The sequence below is a fragment of the Felis catus genome, chromosome E1, assembly GCF_018350175.1.
Source record: "Felis catus isolate Fca126 chromosome E1, F.catus_Fca126_mat1.0, whole genome shotgun sequence".
NCBI classification, from domain to species: domain Eukaryota; kingdom Metazoa; phylum Chordata; class Mammalia; order Carnivora; family Felidae; genus Felis; species Felis catus.
In genome coordinates this window covers 41,503,795-41,520,328 of record NC_058381.1, presented here as the reverse complement: position 1 = coordinate 41,520,328, position 16,534 = coordinate 41,503,795, and the positions used below count along the sequence as shown (strand labels likewise).

General features: G+C 52.9%; 1 protein-coding gene and 1 long non-coding RNA gene across 2 annotated transcripts; one reads left to right on the top strand and one right to left on the bottom strand.

Moving 5' to 3' along the window:
* Positions 1-237: 237 nt before the first annotated feature.
* Positions 238-9,158, top strand: LOC109494380. The gene is made up of 3 exons (XR_002149221.2): positions 238-829; positions 4,670-4,782; positions 9,033-9,158. It is a non-coding gene; the product is annotated as an uncharacterized LOC109494380 (long non-coding RNA).
* Positions 9,159-11,750: 2,592 nt separating this feature from the next.
* RND2 (Rho family GTPase 2) lies at positions 11,751-15,357 on the bottom strand. The gene is made up of 5 exons (XM_023243773.2): positions 15,194-15,357; positions 14,621-14,708; positions 13,707-13,816; positions 12,801-12,935; positions 11,751-12,554 (listed from the first exon to the last, which is right to left on the bottom strand). Exons 1-5 carry the CDS (start codon positions 15,293-15,295, stop codon positions 12,300-12,302), a joined length of 690 nt encoding a protein of 229 aa, XP_023099541.1. The 5' UTR covers positions 15,296-15,357; the 3' UTR covers positions 11,751-12,299.
* Between the last annotated feature and the right edge of the window lie 1,177 nt (positions 15,358-16,534).

The window sequence follows — 16,534 nt, the reverse complement described above, 5'->3', positions numbered from 1 at the left end:
GCAGGCTCCAGGCTCTGAGCTGTCAGCACAGAGACCAACTCAGGGCTTGAATCCATGAGCCGTGAGATCATGACCTGAACCGAAGTCGGACACTTAACTGACTGAACCACCCAGGCACCCCTCTGGGTTTTTTTCTTAATGTGTATTAATTTTGAGAGAGAAAGAGTACAAGCAGGGGAGGGGCAGAGAGAATGGGAGAGAGAAAAGCCCAAGCAGGCTCCACGCTGCCAGCACAGAGCCCGATGCAGGGCTCAATCCCATGAACCATGAGATCATGACCTGAGCCAAAATCGAGTTGGATGCTTAACTGACTGAGCCACCCAGGCACCCTGAGAAATTTCTGTTTTTAAGGGCTCAGGTGATTAGATCATGCCCACTAGGTAATCCAGGGTGATCTCCATATCTCAAGGTCCATAACCTTAATCACAGCTGCAGAGCCCCTTCACCTCGGGACCTAGATTAGTGTTTGATTGAATAACCAGGGGACAAGAATCTGGGGAGGGTATCTTGAGATTCCTGACAACCACTCCTATTTAACATACTTAATCCACAGATAAGAGTCTGTATCATCATTTTTTGGTCTTCACATGTTCAGAGAGTAGGATCCTCTTTGAGGCAAAGAGAATTAAATCCTCACATGATTCAGCACTGCCACATTTGTAAACAGGGTGGGTGGGTGAGGGGAGAGTGAAGAAAATGGAACAAACTGGCATTATGACATGTTTATCTCATGGAGTCTTCATCACAGCCCTAGGAAGTGAGCATTTGTCACCTCGCTTGAAGAATGACAATGGGAAATAGAAGATTTTGCTCAGAGTTTGCACAGCTAGTAAGTGACGACCTGGGAATCTGAACCCTGCCCACCCACATCAGTCGCTATCCTGGGTCAGAGGCACTGGCTCAAGCCTCAAGGGAATTTGGGGAGAAGAGGGGCTTGTGAGAGGAATTAGCACTCTGTAGACTCTCTTTGGGGCCACGGTGGGACGCAATAGAATGTTCCTGCTTCCCAGTGGCAGCTCTCCCTGGGAAAGCAGCCCTCTGCAAAGGGACTGACAGGATTGGCTCATGGCTACCTGTTTCCACCTCCATCCATCCTGTGTCTTATGACTGCTTATCTTTCAGTGACTAAAACCTTCCAGTTCAGGGGTGCCTGGCTGGCTCAGTCGGTGAAGCATTCGACTCTTGATCTCTGGGTTGTGAGTTTGAGCTCCACATTGGGTGTGGAGATTACTTAAAAATAAAATCATAAAATGGGGCTCCTGGGTGGCTCAGTTGGTTAAGCGTCTGACTTTTAGCTCAGGTCATGATCTCACAGTTCGTGGGTCCGAGCCCCGCGTCAGGCTCTGTGCTGACAGCTCAGAGCCTGGAGCCTGCTTCAGATTTTGTGTCTCCCTCTCTCTCTGCTCCTCCCCTGCTCTCTCTCTGTCTCTCTCTCGAAAATGAATAAACATTAAAAAAAATTTTCTTTTAAAAAAATCAAAATTAAATTAAATTTAATTTAATTTAAAAAAAGCCCCAAAAAACTTCCAGTCCAGCCTCACGTATGGCACCACCTCTCCAGGGCTCATGGCAGCCCACCAGGGAGTCCCTGGGTCTAGGTAACCTAAGGGCAGGTGGGAAGCAAGTGCTACTGGCCCAGTCTTCAGTCATGGATGTCTCATTTCCAGTGACACCCTGGGGGTGTCCAGTCACTGACAGGTTGGTAGAAAAGCCGCATCCATGTAATATAGTATGCCTTCTCAGGAATCTTGGGAAAAAGCAGGGATGACTGAGACACATTCAGAGTTTTCTGTAATGATCTCTCGAGGTCTCCTAACAGATATCCACACACACACCCATCCGGTTTTTCAGCTCTGCGTAACCTTTTCCGGAAGTCAGCTTCTGGCCCTGGCCTCATGATGCCTAGCTGGGTTTAAGAGTCTTATCTGTGTGGCCACCTGGGTGGCTTAGTTAAGCGTCCCACTTAGGCTCATGATCTCATGGTTCACGAGTTCGAGCCTCACATCAGGCTCTGTGCTGACAGGTCAGAGCTTGGAGCCTGCTTTGGATTCTGTGTCTCCCTCTCTCTCTCTGCCCCTTCCCCACTCGCACTCTGTCTTTCTCTCTCAAAAATGAATAAACATTAAAGTTAAAAAAAAAAAAACTTATCTGATGATGGAGCAAATCTACTTGCTCCTTTGACCTCTGGCTTTAAGATGGCCTCTCCCTTCTCCATCCCACAATTTAACCCTCTCTGGGCACAGAAGCATTTGGGGAACTAGTTCCTGTGCTGCTGTTATCTCATCTCAGAAATGAACTCCTGCAAAGGAGCTGGAAAGGCAGGAGAAGAGGAGGGATTATCATGCAGGTGCAGGGAGGGGACCTAAAGAAGAGCTCCATAGATTATCTCCCCCCCCCCCCCAAAAAATGCAACCCGAATCATCAACAAAGTATCGACTCAAAAACATGCAGAAGAAAAAGAAAGGAATCAGTGTTGGGATGGTTGGAGCGGAAGGAGCCAAGCTGCCCAGAATGTCTCCTGTGAAGGCTGCGAAGAGCAGATAAGCAGGGCCCCAGAGGCAGGCGGCACAGGAAGAAGGGCAGCGTGGGGGGAGCTACAGATCTACCCACAGAAACCCAAGAGGAGGGCTTGCTAGCCAGAGACAGAGGGAGCTTGCTTGTCAAAGTCTGTGGAATGGCTGAGCCAGAGGCCCTGTTAACCACCGTACTTCGGTGATGCTTGGTTTGGCTCCCTCACACAGCCTGTAAATCTGCCCATAACAAGGGGAAAATTAGAGAAATGAATCTGGGCAAATAGAAAATTAAGGAGAACTGGAGACAGCCAGCTCCTGTAGAGAGCAGCCCTGGGGAGATGCAGAGGGTGCTGATCCTGAAATGAGTCCGAATGATCAGGAAAACCTAAGCAATGATTGGAGGATCTGGAAGGAACGGACAACTGGAAAGTCTCCCCACAAGTTACGAGGACTGGCACAGATGAACTTTGGAGATCTTGTTTCAGGGACCCAGAATGATAAGGCAGTTTCACCAGCAGCTCAGTGCAGGGATTCTCAAACCATGATCCCCTGATGGGGAAGGAGGGTGGGGAGTAACACCACAACTAGGAATGTGTTAGCTACGCAGATTCCAGGGCCTTATTCCCAACATACTGAATCAGAAACTGGGGAGTGGGGCCCAGCCAATCCGATCCGAAGGAACCTCATGTTTGAGAACCACTGGCTTAGTGTAAGGGGCTGCCGATTGGTATAAAATGTCACCTGAGGTCTATTTTGTCTCCGGGAGAGGTAGCTCTCGTACCTCTTAAGGAAAACGAAGGTTTATGGGCTAGTTAGTGGTTCTTAACTACAAGGTTGCAGCAGCTGGCTTCAGTTGACTCCAAAATGGCCCTTTAAATAAATACAAAGCAAAGGACAAAGATTAAATTATATTAGCAGCCTAGGAGCAGAAGGGCCAGACTGCTTTAAAAAAACCAGCTAGAGATTTTATTAATATTTAAATTGCAGTGAAACCACAGCTGCAGCCTTTGACTCCAGTGTGGAGATATGCAAATGGGGCTTTCTAAAGAAAGGCAATTTCAGACAGCCCTCAAGGTAACAAGAACAAATAAAACAAATGATTTTGTAATTTATCGTTATTGACTGATGGAGAGCAAGGTGAACAGACAACCCTTACCTAGTGAGAGCCAGCCACCAGTGTGCTCTCGCTCTCGGAGGGGAGAAGAGACAGCTGGCCTGGAGGGAGAAAGCAGGCAAGACCCGTCAAGGGGATAGGAAAGACCCAAAGAGGACAAAGCAGAAGGAGGCAGATGGGAGAAGATGATTAAATTGAAAGGGAAGAAAAATGGAAACCCAGCCCTGGCTTCTGGGGACCATCTGATCTTGCCAGGTCTTGGGGGCAACGGCAATAATAATCATTAATGACTATCATTTGCCACATTCCTACGAAGTGCCATGCGCTATTTCCAACATACAAATGAGGAAAATGACACTTTGAGAGGTCAAGCAACTTGCCCCGGGGTCACACAACAAAAGGAGGTGGCAAAGCCTTGATGCAGACATAGATTTGTGTGAGGCTAAACTGTGCAGGGAACCAGCCTTAGGAGTTGGTGAGTGACAATAAGGTTAATGATTGAGGGGAGACTATGAGCCCAGTTCTGTGATAGCTTCTATATGTGTGGTTGTGGAAGGGAGGGGAGAAGAGATCCATTTCTGGCCTTCATATTGCTTACTATTCAATGGGTGAGGCAAGAAAGCCACAGAAAACCCTTGCAGAATTGGCCTTCTGGTTCAGAAGCCCCCTGGGGGCTGTGTGGCAGGACCTCTGGTTGAAGCATCTCAAGCTGACCCCTGGAGCTTGGGTAGGATTTGGCCTGGTGAAAAAGAAGCCAGGAGATTGCAGAAGGCCTGGATAAGAACCCCCCCCAGCCGGCAGAACTAGGACTAGGGGAAAGGAGCACACGATCCACAAAGAGGAGTTGGGAAAGTCTTCTGAGGATACATTTCCCTGACCCATGTGGTCTTCCTACACCATCCACCCCAAGCTGAAAGTCAACCTCTCCAGAACCTCACCTGCTGCTCCCTCTGAGGCACCCTGGCCACCAAACATGGGGACCCACAGGTTCCACCCACATTGTAACTTGACCTCGGTGAGTTCTGTTCTTCCATCTCCACAGGCCCAATCCTGTCCATCCCAGCTTTTCCACAGAACCTTCACCAGCCTTCCAGCCCAGAATCTCTCCTCCTACAGAATACCTCAGAAGTTTATTTATGACACTTTCTTCCATCAGTAAGTTATTTGTGTGTATATTCTATTTTGTCCATTTGACTAGAAGGTCCTTAGAAGATTAGTATCACTTTATCTTTATTTGGAACCCAGTCCCCAGTATGTGGCAGATACTTGTTAGGCACCCAAAAAGTATATGCTGAATGAACGAATTAGCGGATGAATGAAGGGATCCATCGAGTGAAGGTCTTATCCAACTGCTGGTCCCCCACTCCCCCCCCCCCCCCCCCGACTTGAGTCCCTGGAAAACTAGTCACATTCTGCCACTGGGAGTGCGAATTCCTTCAGTCCTTCCCACCCACTTTGCCAGCACCCCAATTTACTCTAAAAGCTGTAAGAGATCTAAGTGTCCGAGAATTACTTCCTCGTCTCAGCCCACACCTATGGATTCCCTCCTTGATTCTCTTTTGCCTGCCATGAAGCCTACTCCTTTGTGATTAATCAAGCCAACACCCACACAGACGGAGGACATCAGTTTCCCCTCTCCATGTGTCCTCCAGCAAAGCCTCCTCCAGGCTGGATGCTCCAGACACAAACTGCTGCCGCCATCCCCGGAGAAGTAATTATGATGTTCATGATAATCTCTTTGCGACTTCAAAGCACTGGCACAACTAGTATTTCTTCCTCCTCACTAGTTCCCTGGGAGATGGCTAGGACAAAAATTGTTATTCCCACTTTATAGGTGATAAAACTGAGGTCCTTGTCAAAGGTCACCCAGTGAGTTGGTGGCAGAGCTGAAACTTACTAGCCTGGGACTCCCTATTCATTAGAGCACAGACGAAAATGCCCTCATTATGTTGTCTGGGCTGTGTTTGTCTGGGAGAAAGGAAGTGTGGACTTCTGTTGAGTGGGGACAAGGGCCAGAGAAGATGAAAGAAAGTTTGTGACCCTGTAAAGGTTTTTTTTTTTCTCTGCAATGCTGCAGCAGTTGGCACTGGTTGATTCCAGAAGAGTTTTGTTTTTTTAAAAACATTACCACATGTCCTAGATTAGGGAAGCGGCGGGTGGGGGGTAGGGGGAGAGTGAAGCTAAAGGTAACACAGACACACAGGTAGGCAGATGTTTGCCATCTTCTCTTGAAAACGACATAAAGCTAAAATGTAGTGCATATTAGCAAGGGAAACTCAAACTACAACTTATGGGAATCTTCCCAGCTGTTAGGCTATAGGTCTGTGCGATAAACCAAATGCCAGATAAGTAGAAAATCTTTCCTTGGTGAAGCCTGTCCCTGGAGCCTGTGGAGGGGCGGCCTCTCTTAGTGGCAGAGAGTCCCTGGGGGCTGTCTCAGGGCCCCTGTGTAGCTGCCGAGGTAAGAAACCTGCTGTGGGATCATTCCCAAGCCCACGGGGGCTATGAAAGCCATGGAAACCAGGATCTGTGCTGGACCTCCTCCGGTTCCTAACCAGATGCTGGAGGAATTAAGAAGAAAAAAAAAAATTCAAGAGACCATTTCCTAAAGATAAGGCTGCAGGGCTGTGCTGGGGAAAGCAGTGATGATCTTACCTATCACCACCAAAATCTCCATCTTCTCTGCTGGCTCCATCCTAAAGCCCAGGGCTTGTCCCCTTCACTCCCAGGCCGGCCCTGGGCTTTTCCCAGCCTTTAGCCCAGCACCAGCCTCTATTCCTCCTAGGCTCTGCTGACTTCTCAACAGCTTTCCTGTGTCGCTGGAGGCTAGGGGCGCAGCGCCAGGCAGAGGGGCGTGACCCCCGAGCCCTGAGAGGCAGTGGCTATGCAACCTTGTGAGTGCACTAAATACCATGGAACTGTACACCTTCAAATGGTTCATTGTATGTCCTATGAATCTCACCCCAGTTAACACAAACTGAGCCGCGCTAGATGCTCTTTGGGGTGGGGAGAGAAGCCTGGCCGCTGTGAGGGTTGAAGCTCCTTGCAGGGAGTGGCGGTGAGCACAATGGGAAGGCCAGTCTGGGCCTCCCCCTCCTTCTCCAGGACCAGATGGAAACTGGGGCTGGGGAGAAAGGTCCAACTGGGGCAGCGCAGGGGTCTGGGCAGAAGAGAGGCGCTCAGTGAAAGCCGGGAGGCTGCAGCCGCCACTCATTTGCATCATAAGTGATTGCTTTTCCCTGCTCGTCCCTCATTAGGACACAATGGACAGTTGTTTGCTGGTGCAGCAGATCCATTTACCCAGGGAGAGAGGAGACAGAGCAAGAGTGACTGATGGGCTGTAGAGAGGGGGTAGGTGTGGAGGTAGCCGCCTCCCCTCCCCTGCTCCCTCAGGCCTCTGGGAATCTCATGTTCTTACACATTGAGCAGGGACCTTAGAAAACAAGGCAACTCCCTCATCTTACAGATGAGGAGACTGAAGCGGTAACAGGGGATGAGACTTCTGAGGTCGAGTTCCAGGCAGAACTGGGGGGTTTGAAATGTACGATCTAAATTCCAGCCTCTCATTTCAGGGTTCACTCCACCTGTCTGCAATACCTTCTCCATTCCTGGCCTGTGGTTCTGTGTCGCTGCAGTCTCTTTCCTCCTGGTCCAGGCCTTGGTTTCCCTCAGTTTCTCTCCTGTGTCTATTTCTTCTCGTTCCTTCCCCCTATCTTTTCCTTCCGATTTCCAGGCAGCCAGGATAATGACTAAACTTCTAATTAACCCCTGCCCTAACAAGGGTGGGTCTGGCAGTAGAGGCAGCAATTTTGAAACCGCCTTGGTGTGTCTGTGTTTGGGAGATAGGTGGGGGGGAGAACTGATATGTGTTGGGCCTTTTTGTTTGTTTGTTTGTTTTAAGAGACAGAGAGCACGAGTGGGGGAGAGGGGCAGAGGCAGTGAGAGAGAGAATCTCACGCAGGCTCTACACTCAGCACGGAGCCTGACACGGGACTCAATCCCACAACCTGGGATCATGACCTGAGCTGAAATCAAGAATCAGACATTCAACCTACTGAGCCACCCGGGTGCCCTGTGTTGGGCCTATTGTAAGCCAGGCACTATGACAGACACTTGACATAGTTTATCTTATTTCATCTGTTCAATCTTGCAAGGTAGATATTCTTAGAGACAGAGTAAGAGAGGCTCGGAGAGGTTGGGAACACCCAGCTGACAGATGGTAGCTGTCTAACTCCCATATCCCGGTTCTTCCACCCCACACCGTGGCATAGGGGCTAAAGCGGGGTACAGGGCCCACTGATTCTGGGCTCATGGGAGGCACAACCTCTCTGAAAGAGGCCACTGCTTTTTTGCTCCCCCTAGGCTGCACCTGCCTTTCCCCACAACCATTTCTACCTTCTGGCTCCCACCTTCCTCTGCGCCCCTTCTGCATGGTGGTGAAGTCTCACAAATGCAAGCTTAGGCCCCTGGGGGTCTGGGGAGGCAGCAGATCAAGAGGGAGAAAACCCACAAACCTAGCCAGACCCTGGAGGTCTCCCTCCTGCTGACACCCCCTCCCAGTTCCCTGTTTGTCCCTCCCCTTTGTGGGTCAAACTTGCCAGCATCTGCGTCTGTCTCATTGTGCTCTGGGGGAAGGGGAGAGTCGGGGGGTGAGTGGGTGTCTGTGTGCATGAACATAAGGCCTCCGGGTTCATTCTGACACTGAATGAAAAACTCACCAATTATTCGTCCAATCTCATTAATATGCAGACAGACATCTGTTATTTAGGAGTCAACAGCAGAAGCATTTTCTTGGGGGGAGGAGCACTTATGTACGTGCCCCTTGTTTCTTTGGCTGCTGGGGTGGGTAGCTGCTTGGGAATCACCACACCCGCCTGGACCTGGAGCCTCTCCTCCCTCTGACCCTCACCCCCACCCACAAGGAGAGGGAGTGGGGGATTTACTAGAGATGGAGACAGACCTGGGAACTCAGCTGGAGGGGGGGGAAGCGGGGAGAAGGGCTGCACTGTGTAGAAGGAACTCTTTTGTTGGCAGAGAGGGAAGTGGGGAATAGTGCAGAAGAGCTGAACCCCTTTCTTGGGGAGCCAAGTGTGGAATAGGTGGAGACAGCTGTACCAGGATTGCCAGCCAGGGTCGTGGTGTCCCCTGGGAACCTCAGGGACATGACGCTTTTCCCCCAACCTCCCTCAGCCTGCAATGTACACTCAGTCTGAGTGTATCTGGGGTGAGGTCACCATGGCAACGTGGGGTTCTCACCCAGAGACTTCAGTTTATGGGGGAGTTCAGAAAAATGGGGGCCAAAGGACTTCAGCCTTTGGAGTCATTAAAGCTCTCTCTTGCCCTCAGGGTAGATGTGGGAGCATCTACCGAGACCTCCCCCTTCCTGTCTTTTGGCCTTCCTCCAGCCTTTGAATCCAGAGCATAAGAAACCCCCTTCAAGAGGCCTTTCCTGATTCCCTTGGGCCCGGATCAGAAGCAGTCAGGCCTGGATGTCTAAGCTGTAAGGAATAAAGGTTCACTTATAAAGGGTCGAACAGCTTTTCTGCATCCGTTCTCCTCTCCGAATCTTCCTCAACACAATGAGACAGATGCGGTGATCGGCTCTTTTCCAGGTGTGCAAACTGAGGTCAGACAGGTGCAGAACCTCACCAAAGGCTCCCCAGGGAAGAAGTGGCAGAGCTGAGACCCAGGCCCTCTGCCTCCAAATCTCAAGCTCTTTCCGGGACTATCCCTTCTGGGAAGGCTGGAGTCCCAGAGGGAGGACCCTCAGTCAGCTGAAGCATTTCAGGGGTTAGACCCAGTCCCTGCCCCTACCCCCCACCCCTTCCTTCTCCCTCCTCCCTCCTCCCTCCAGAGCAGGCTGATTGCGAGGTTAAGAAACACTGGCAGCATCTTAGCATGATTAGTTGTTTATTTCATTAAATGATTAACGAGGCTACATTGTTTCCCAAACGGGTGTCTAATTTGTAGGGGAAACAGCTGCAGAGGAGGAAGCTGGGTCTGACTCCTGCATCTGGGGTGGGGGTGGGGGTAAAGTTCCCTCCCTCCAGCTTTCAGGGGCCTTTGAGGATCTAGAAACAGCCCCATTCCCTTCTCCCACCCATTGGGCTCCTCAGCCCAGTGGTACAGCCTCCTCCCAGGAAATAAAACGTCTGGCAGCTCAGACCTGCAGAGGAGACCACAATCTGTTCCCGGCGGTATTGGAAGCGTATTAAACTTTGGGGGTTCCCCCCAATGATTTATTTTCCTAATTATGTTTGCTTTAGGCGGATATTGAAATGCATTTGCATTCCCTGAGCATGGCAGGAGAGGGCAGTTGGGAGAAGAGAGAGGCCCAAACACTCTGCGCATTGGTGGCTATAGGCTTGAGTCTGCTTTGTATCAAACCGAAAAGGAGAAAAGAAGCCATGGCCAAAATCCCAAGTTGATGGTGTGGCAGGTCCCTGTGGGGGAGGGGTCAGTCCTCTGGGACCAGACTGAGAGCCACCTAGCTGGGCCCCAGCCCTCTCCAGCAGCCCCAATCCATGCCTCAGGGTGCTGGAGGAGGGTCCTGGAGTCAGCCCCTAACCTCAGTTTGGGTGCCCAGTACTCAATGAAGCTGTCCCAGAATCCTTGAGATTAGCTGAGATGGACTGGGACAAGGTCCTGTAGGACAGGGAGGGAAAGGGGTGTCTGATGAGCCAGCAGTAGGTGGAATTTCCTTTCCTCTCAAGACTGGGCCCTGGCATAGGGAAGGAGAATCTGTTTTAAATGACACATCTCAGAGCCAAATCCCCCAGCCCCCATCACCTCATCCAGATACGCATCCATTCCAAAACCAAATCTGGTCACTTCATTCTCTGCTTGAAATCCCTGGTGCCTCCTCACATCCCCAGAATGAAGTTCTGGCTCCTTTGTGGGCCCTGAAGTGGCCTTGATCTACCTTCCCAGCCTTGTCTTCTGCCCTCCTCGCCATGGCAGCCCCAACCGTGCCACATTCCTTCTCATCTCCATGTGTCTGCACATGCTGTACCCTCTCCGCCCAGAGTGCCTTTCCTACCCCTTCCCTGCCTGGCAAACTGCTCTTCAACCCTCAGGACCTGGCTCAGAGGACTGGCTTCTGAAGCTGTACGGAGCTCCCGCAGACAAGGTACTGTCACACCTGGGATACCTCTCATTGGGCTGGCCTCCAGAGCACAGAAACTGGTCCTTTCAGAATCCAAGCCAGTGTCTGGCACACAGTTGGTATTCAGTACATACTTACTGAATGAACGAGGGAAGGATGGGCTGTGAATTAGGGGGGAACCCAGCAGATGGGAGGATAAGGTTTGTGTGCCCTCCCAGAGTGTGTCTGGAAGGACTGGCTGGGGCTGGGGGGGGGAGGGGATGGCCAGGGATGGTTCCTGGGGGAGAATGTCACCGAAAAGAGGCCAGTGGGACCAGAGCCAGGGAGGGAATACAGGACAATGTGAAACCAGACTCCCAAGAAAACAGACCAGTACTGTCTTTCCTGACAACAAGAGCTCTGGCCAGCCCCTCCACTGGCTTTCCCCCTCTGGGGGGCGGGGGGGGGGGGCAGTGACCCTAACTCACAGCTGATGTTCCCTCCAAAATCATCAAGGAGCTCAGGATGGAAAGAAGGTGAGAGCCCCTGCCCTCACCTCCAAGGGACCCCAGAATCAAACCATTGTCTCCTTGAGTAATTTCACTGCACAGAAGGGTCAGCTTCTGTGCTGTGGAGGCTTTTGATACTCTCCCTACCCTGACAACTCCCAGGACACCAGCAGATTCCAAGCTGGGGGATGGAGATGGTGTGCAAGGGGCCTGGACCACTTCAGCAGGACCCCTCCCACACAAGCAGGTGGCCCCAGCTGGGCTGAGGAATGAATTGCACATCAGTCCACTTAAAAACCCCTAATGGCCTTAGGATTGTCTGGCTCATTAACTGAGATGAATATTCCCAAGACCTCTCACTCCCCCACCTCTGGCTCCTAAAAGGACACTGCTAATCTGACCCAAGGCTTTTTCCTCTGCTCCAACTATGGGCATAGATAAGAAAGTTCTTCCTGAAGTCTAACTTTCCCTCCTGCTGCTAGAGATTGATAGATTGGGTTTTTAGAAAGCAACAAAACTAAAGCCACAGCTGTTTTCCATGGACATGGGCTTTATTTGGGGACAGTTGCAGGAAGGGATTGAGGGAGCTAGGACTGTGGGTAGAAGGGGAAGGACTCAACTTGCTTTTTAATTTAGTGCATGTTGCCTGGAGGTTAGGATGAGTGAGAACAGCTGTGGAAGGGAAAGGAGAGGAAAAGGGAAGGTCACAGAATGGACACTTTCCTTAGGGAAGGAAGCCAGGGCCAGGATATGGGTACTGGGGGTGGGGAGGGAAGGCACCCTTCATATACTAAGACTCAAACCAAAGTCACTACTTGATGCCAGCTTCCTCCACCCCTGCCCCCCAGCTCCCAGCCCAGCTCCCTGTCCTGCTAGCTTCCTCAGCTTCCTGTGGAGAGGAGGGTGATGAGGATGTGGGGATAGTGGCCCCTTCTGCCTTCAGCTCTCCTGACCAGGAGAATCCCTCACTCGGCCTGTCCTGAAGTCCCTGCCAGAGTCAGGAGGTCAGGAACCAGGTGCAGAGGGGAACAATTGAGCCCTTCGCCACTGCTCCTTACACTCGGCCCCGCCCCAGCCCCTCACATGAGATTGCAGCTCTTCGCTCTATCCTTGTGTATCTCGCTCTCGGTCCCGGTCCCCCGGTCCGGCCGGCCTGCCAGCTGAGCGGATCTCTGCAGTCCACGGCGTGAGTCAGTACGACGAAGCTGCCTATGGCCACGGCCAAGGGAGGCCACTGTGGCCACGTGGAAGACGTCCCTGACGCTGCGCTCAGAGGACCGGGAGGAGCACTCCACATAGGACACAGCCCCTACCTGCTTGGCCAACACGGTGCCCTGGAAGGATGGAGTGCATGGAGGAAGTTATGGGGCTTAGCCTGCAGCTCAGCAAGGGGCAAGGGAGGCTGAGGGCAGTGAGGGGTGGCATGGTGGGAGGGAGGGGGGTGGGAGGTCAAGGGATCAGGTCATAGGTCAGAAGCCAGTACAAGGGATGAGCCAAGCAGGGTGTTTTCAAATCAGAGATAGAGAGGGGCAGAGGTGAGAGGTCTAGGCTGGGACTAGGTCAGAGGTCAAGTGTCCCACCTGTTCATGTGTAACGGGGATAAGCCTCTGCTTGGACAGCTCCCTCAGTGTGGCCAGGTCCGTGCGCATGTCCAGTTTACAGCCAACCAGCACAACCTTGGCATTGGGACAAAACTCCTGAGTCTCCCCTTGCCACTATTTGGGGGAAGAAAACAGTTATGGAAGGGTAGGTAGAGGCACACGGCGAACCCTGCTCCATGCCAGGAGAACACCCTTCCTCACATCATGCAGAAACCATGCACCCCTCCATCTGGACACCCCCGCGTGAGCAAGGAGGTAGGGATGGTGGCCTTTGGCTGAAAGTAGGATGCGGTGTAGGAGAAGGGGAGGGAGGAAAGGGCTGGGGAGGGGCTCTAGGGTCAGGGGCCCTGCTTCTACCTCAGTGGCCATGAAGGGTCTAGCAGTCTGAAACCTTCCCATCCCCGCCCCCTGTCCCAAATTTGTTCCTGGGAACAGACCAATCTGCCCTTCCTCCACCTGGAAACTAGGGCTGCTTTAGCTGACTTCTGTCCATTCAACGTGGGCTTTTCTCCTGGAAATAGAGGCCTCAAGAGGAGACCACAGGGCTCTTCTGAGCTCCCGGAGCAGCATTCCCATCCCCTCCAGCTGGGGCTCCCACACCCAAGGAGATGAGAAGGATGGATAAGGAATCCCTTGAGTAGTTCTCCTTGTTCTCCTCTATCTCCCCCTAGATGCTGGATCCAGCTCTGAGGACTGACTTCCAGGAAGAAAGGGTGGGGGGTGAGCGGTGGATGGGTGAGGAGGATGGGGAAAGAGGAGAGCTTCACACACTCTCTAGCTGATGACCATGCCCCAGGCATCACTCCCTCCTCCAGGCCATGTTGTGTCAGAACCTTGGTTTCTGGTCCCCCTCAGTGTAGCCATCCTGCTTCCCCAGGCTCCCACCTTCTTGAGGACACTGTCCAATGTTTCTGGTCGGCTAATGTCGAAGCAGATGAGCACAGCATCTGAATCAGGATAGGCCAGAGGCCGGACGTTATCATAGTAAGAAGAACCTGAGAGAAGACAGGGAGGGAGGGGACAGACAGGGTCCTGTGTGGGTGGGAGGCCTGGAAGGGAATGGGAGACCTTACCAATCCTGACCAGGGGACGCTAGGGGCAGAGGATGGAAGAGAGCAGGTATTGGAACCCATCAAGGAGTCTGGGTTTCTTCAAGGAGGGGCGTTGGCAGAGGGAGGTTAGATGGCAGAGAACAGCTCTCCACTTCCCTAGGGGTTTCTTTAAAAGTAATCATTCTTAATCTTTTCTGAGTCTTTGAGAAGCTCATGAAATCTCTCCACATTCTCAAAATTTTGCATGTGCTTTCTGAGCTTTGACTGACGTCTTCTACAGCCCTCCCCGGGGGAGCTGAGTAAAAATAAAAACCTCCTCCTTTTTTGGAGGAGGGGGAGGGGCAGGGGCAGAGCTCTCGCGCAGGCTTGGGACAGCTCAGATTTCTATACTTCTGTCTATAGAAGCAGCTCCTCACTCCCCGAAGAAATCCTAAATGCCTTTCCTAAACCCAGCCCTTCCTCCTAGGGAACATGTTCCAAAATAAATCCATTCCTCACAACTTTCCCAGGTAGGCAGAATCCAGCTGAGAAGATCAGATACGGGGCTTTCTCCCTCCCTCAGGACAAGGTTTCTATGTGTCTCTGCAAACTCTACCTCAGTTTCTCTTGCTTTAAGTAGGAAATTGATTTTCCTTCCTTCTAAAATTGGATGGATGGGCTGGGCATACCTGGAGCCTAAGGGTCTAGCCAAGGGATGGGTGAGGGTAGGGGCCTTGGAAGTCAGGGTGACCCCAGGGACTTGGCTACCTGAAGTGTCCCACATGTTGAGCTCAATGCGGCGCTTGTCGATCTCAAAGCTCGCGGTGTAGTTCTCAAACACGGTGGGGACATAACTCTGCGGACAGGGATGGGTCAAGATGAGATCCTCCAGTCTTCATCCCAGACAAATGCCCTCCTCACTCCCACACACCGTCCAGCCCGGCCCCTGGACACAAGTTGGTCTGGTGTTGGGCAAAGGGGAGATCCCGGGAGCGGCTGCCTCAGCGGAATGTGTGCTAGGCTCCCAGACCCTCTCCCGGTCCCTTCGGCCCCGAGTTCTTCCTCTCTCCAATGCCCAGGACCCCCGACATTCCCCTAGCGTCCCCTCCTGGATCTTCTGGTTCTCCGAAGCCCCATTCATCTCTCCCTGCTCCCCAGTTCCTCCCACCCCAATCCTCTGCAGTCCTTCCAGAGTCCCCAGCGCCTCCCTTGGTCCGCGGTCCTCCGAGCCCCTCTCTCTCGACCCTGGTTACCCTGGCACCCATTTCCGTCCGTCCCTAGGGCCCTAGTCACCCACCCCCGCGGCCTCAGCGCCCTCCTCCCTAGACGCGGGTCCCTCACCCCGGGGTAGGCGTCCTTGGCGAACACCTGCAGCAGCGCCGTCTTGCCGCACTCCGCGTCCCCCACCACCACGATCTTGCAGCGGCCGCTCTGCCCCTCCATAGTCCCGGCTACGCGCCGGCCCCCTGCGCAGCCCCCCTCCGGGGCCCCGCTGCCGCCTCCCCCGCCGCTGCAGCTGCAGCCGCTCGGGCCGCCGACACCGGCATCTCGCGGGCCCGCGCCGAGCCCCCGCCCGGGGCCGCGGCCCCCCCCTCTGCCCCGCCCCCAGCCCGACGGCCGCGCCTCCGGCCCCGCCTCCCGCCAGCGCAGCCGGAGGGGGCGGGGCCCAGAGGAGCCGGGCGGGGCCCGGGGAATGCCAGGGCTGGGAGCCGGGTTCCAGCGCTCGGGTGTGATATGAGGGACCCCTGTGGGTTTGGGGCAGGGCGAGTCGGGCTTATTTGACTGTTTTGACTGCTTTGGGGATGGGCGCGGGGCAGAGTTTGAGCGAAGTTCTGAGGGGTAGGGTGAAAGCTGCAAACGCGCGAGGCTCGGGCCTTCTGCGTGCCCACGCGTGCACGCCGGTGTGCTAGTGCGGACACGCGCGGGGGCAGCCATCCACTTCCTGAACAGGAGGGGGGCGCGAGATGGTAGGAGAAGGAGGGAGTCTTTTTGGTTTGGTCTCGCCCCCCCACCCCTCCACTCTCACGTCCCGGCAGGGAGTCTTGGGGATAGGAGGGTATGTACTTCAACACACCCACCCGGACAGTGGTGACATCATGGCTTCCAGTCCCCATGGCAACGACCGGCCTAGTCTGGGGCTGGGGTGGCTTAACGGAGGGCTTGGACTAGGAGGCAAGTGTGGACTGAGTTTCTCCAGCCTGGCTCAGGGTGGAAAGTTTTGGGGTAGCTGCGTCCTCTGGTGGATACTTCGGGGAGACAGAGATGGGGAGGAAGAGGAAAATAAAACTGCCCAGAATGACAGCCCTGCTGGAGCCAGAGACAAGCCCTAAAGTCATTTAAGGCTTGATCCAGAGTCTAATGATTACTACACAACTGTTTTTGCATTTGCATGGCATCTTTTACCTTTTAAAGGCGCTTTGTTTTACATCGGTTATACTCGATTTAATTTTATATTTTAGAGCGAGCAATATCACCATTTTACAGAAGGGAAAGTTGAGGCACAGAGCTTTAACAGTCGGATGGAAAGTTTTAAAGACTCAGTCTCCCTGCTCCAAGTTGCCACTGCAAGACCACACGAATGGGTTACATATGGGTAGAGTCAGAGCCTGAAGAACAACTTAGTTGGGTTCTAGTCCACAGGTGGCTGGCTTCCCAAATCTAATGTAAGCTGAAGTTTGGGGA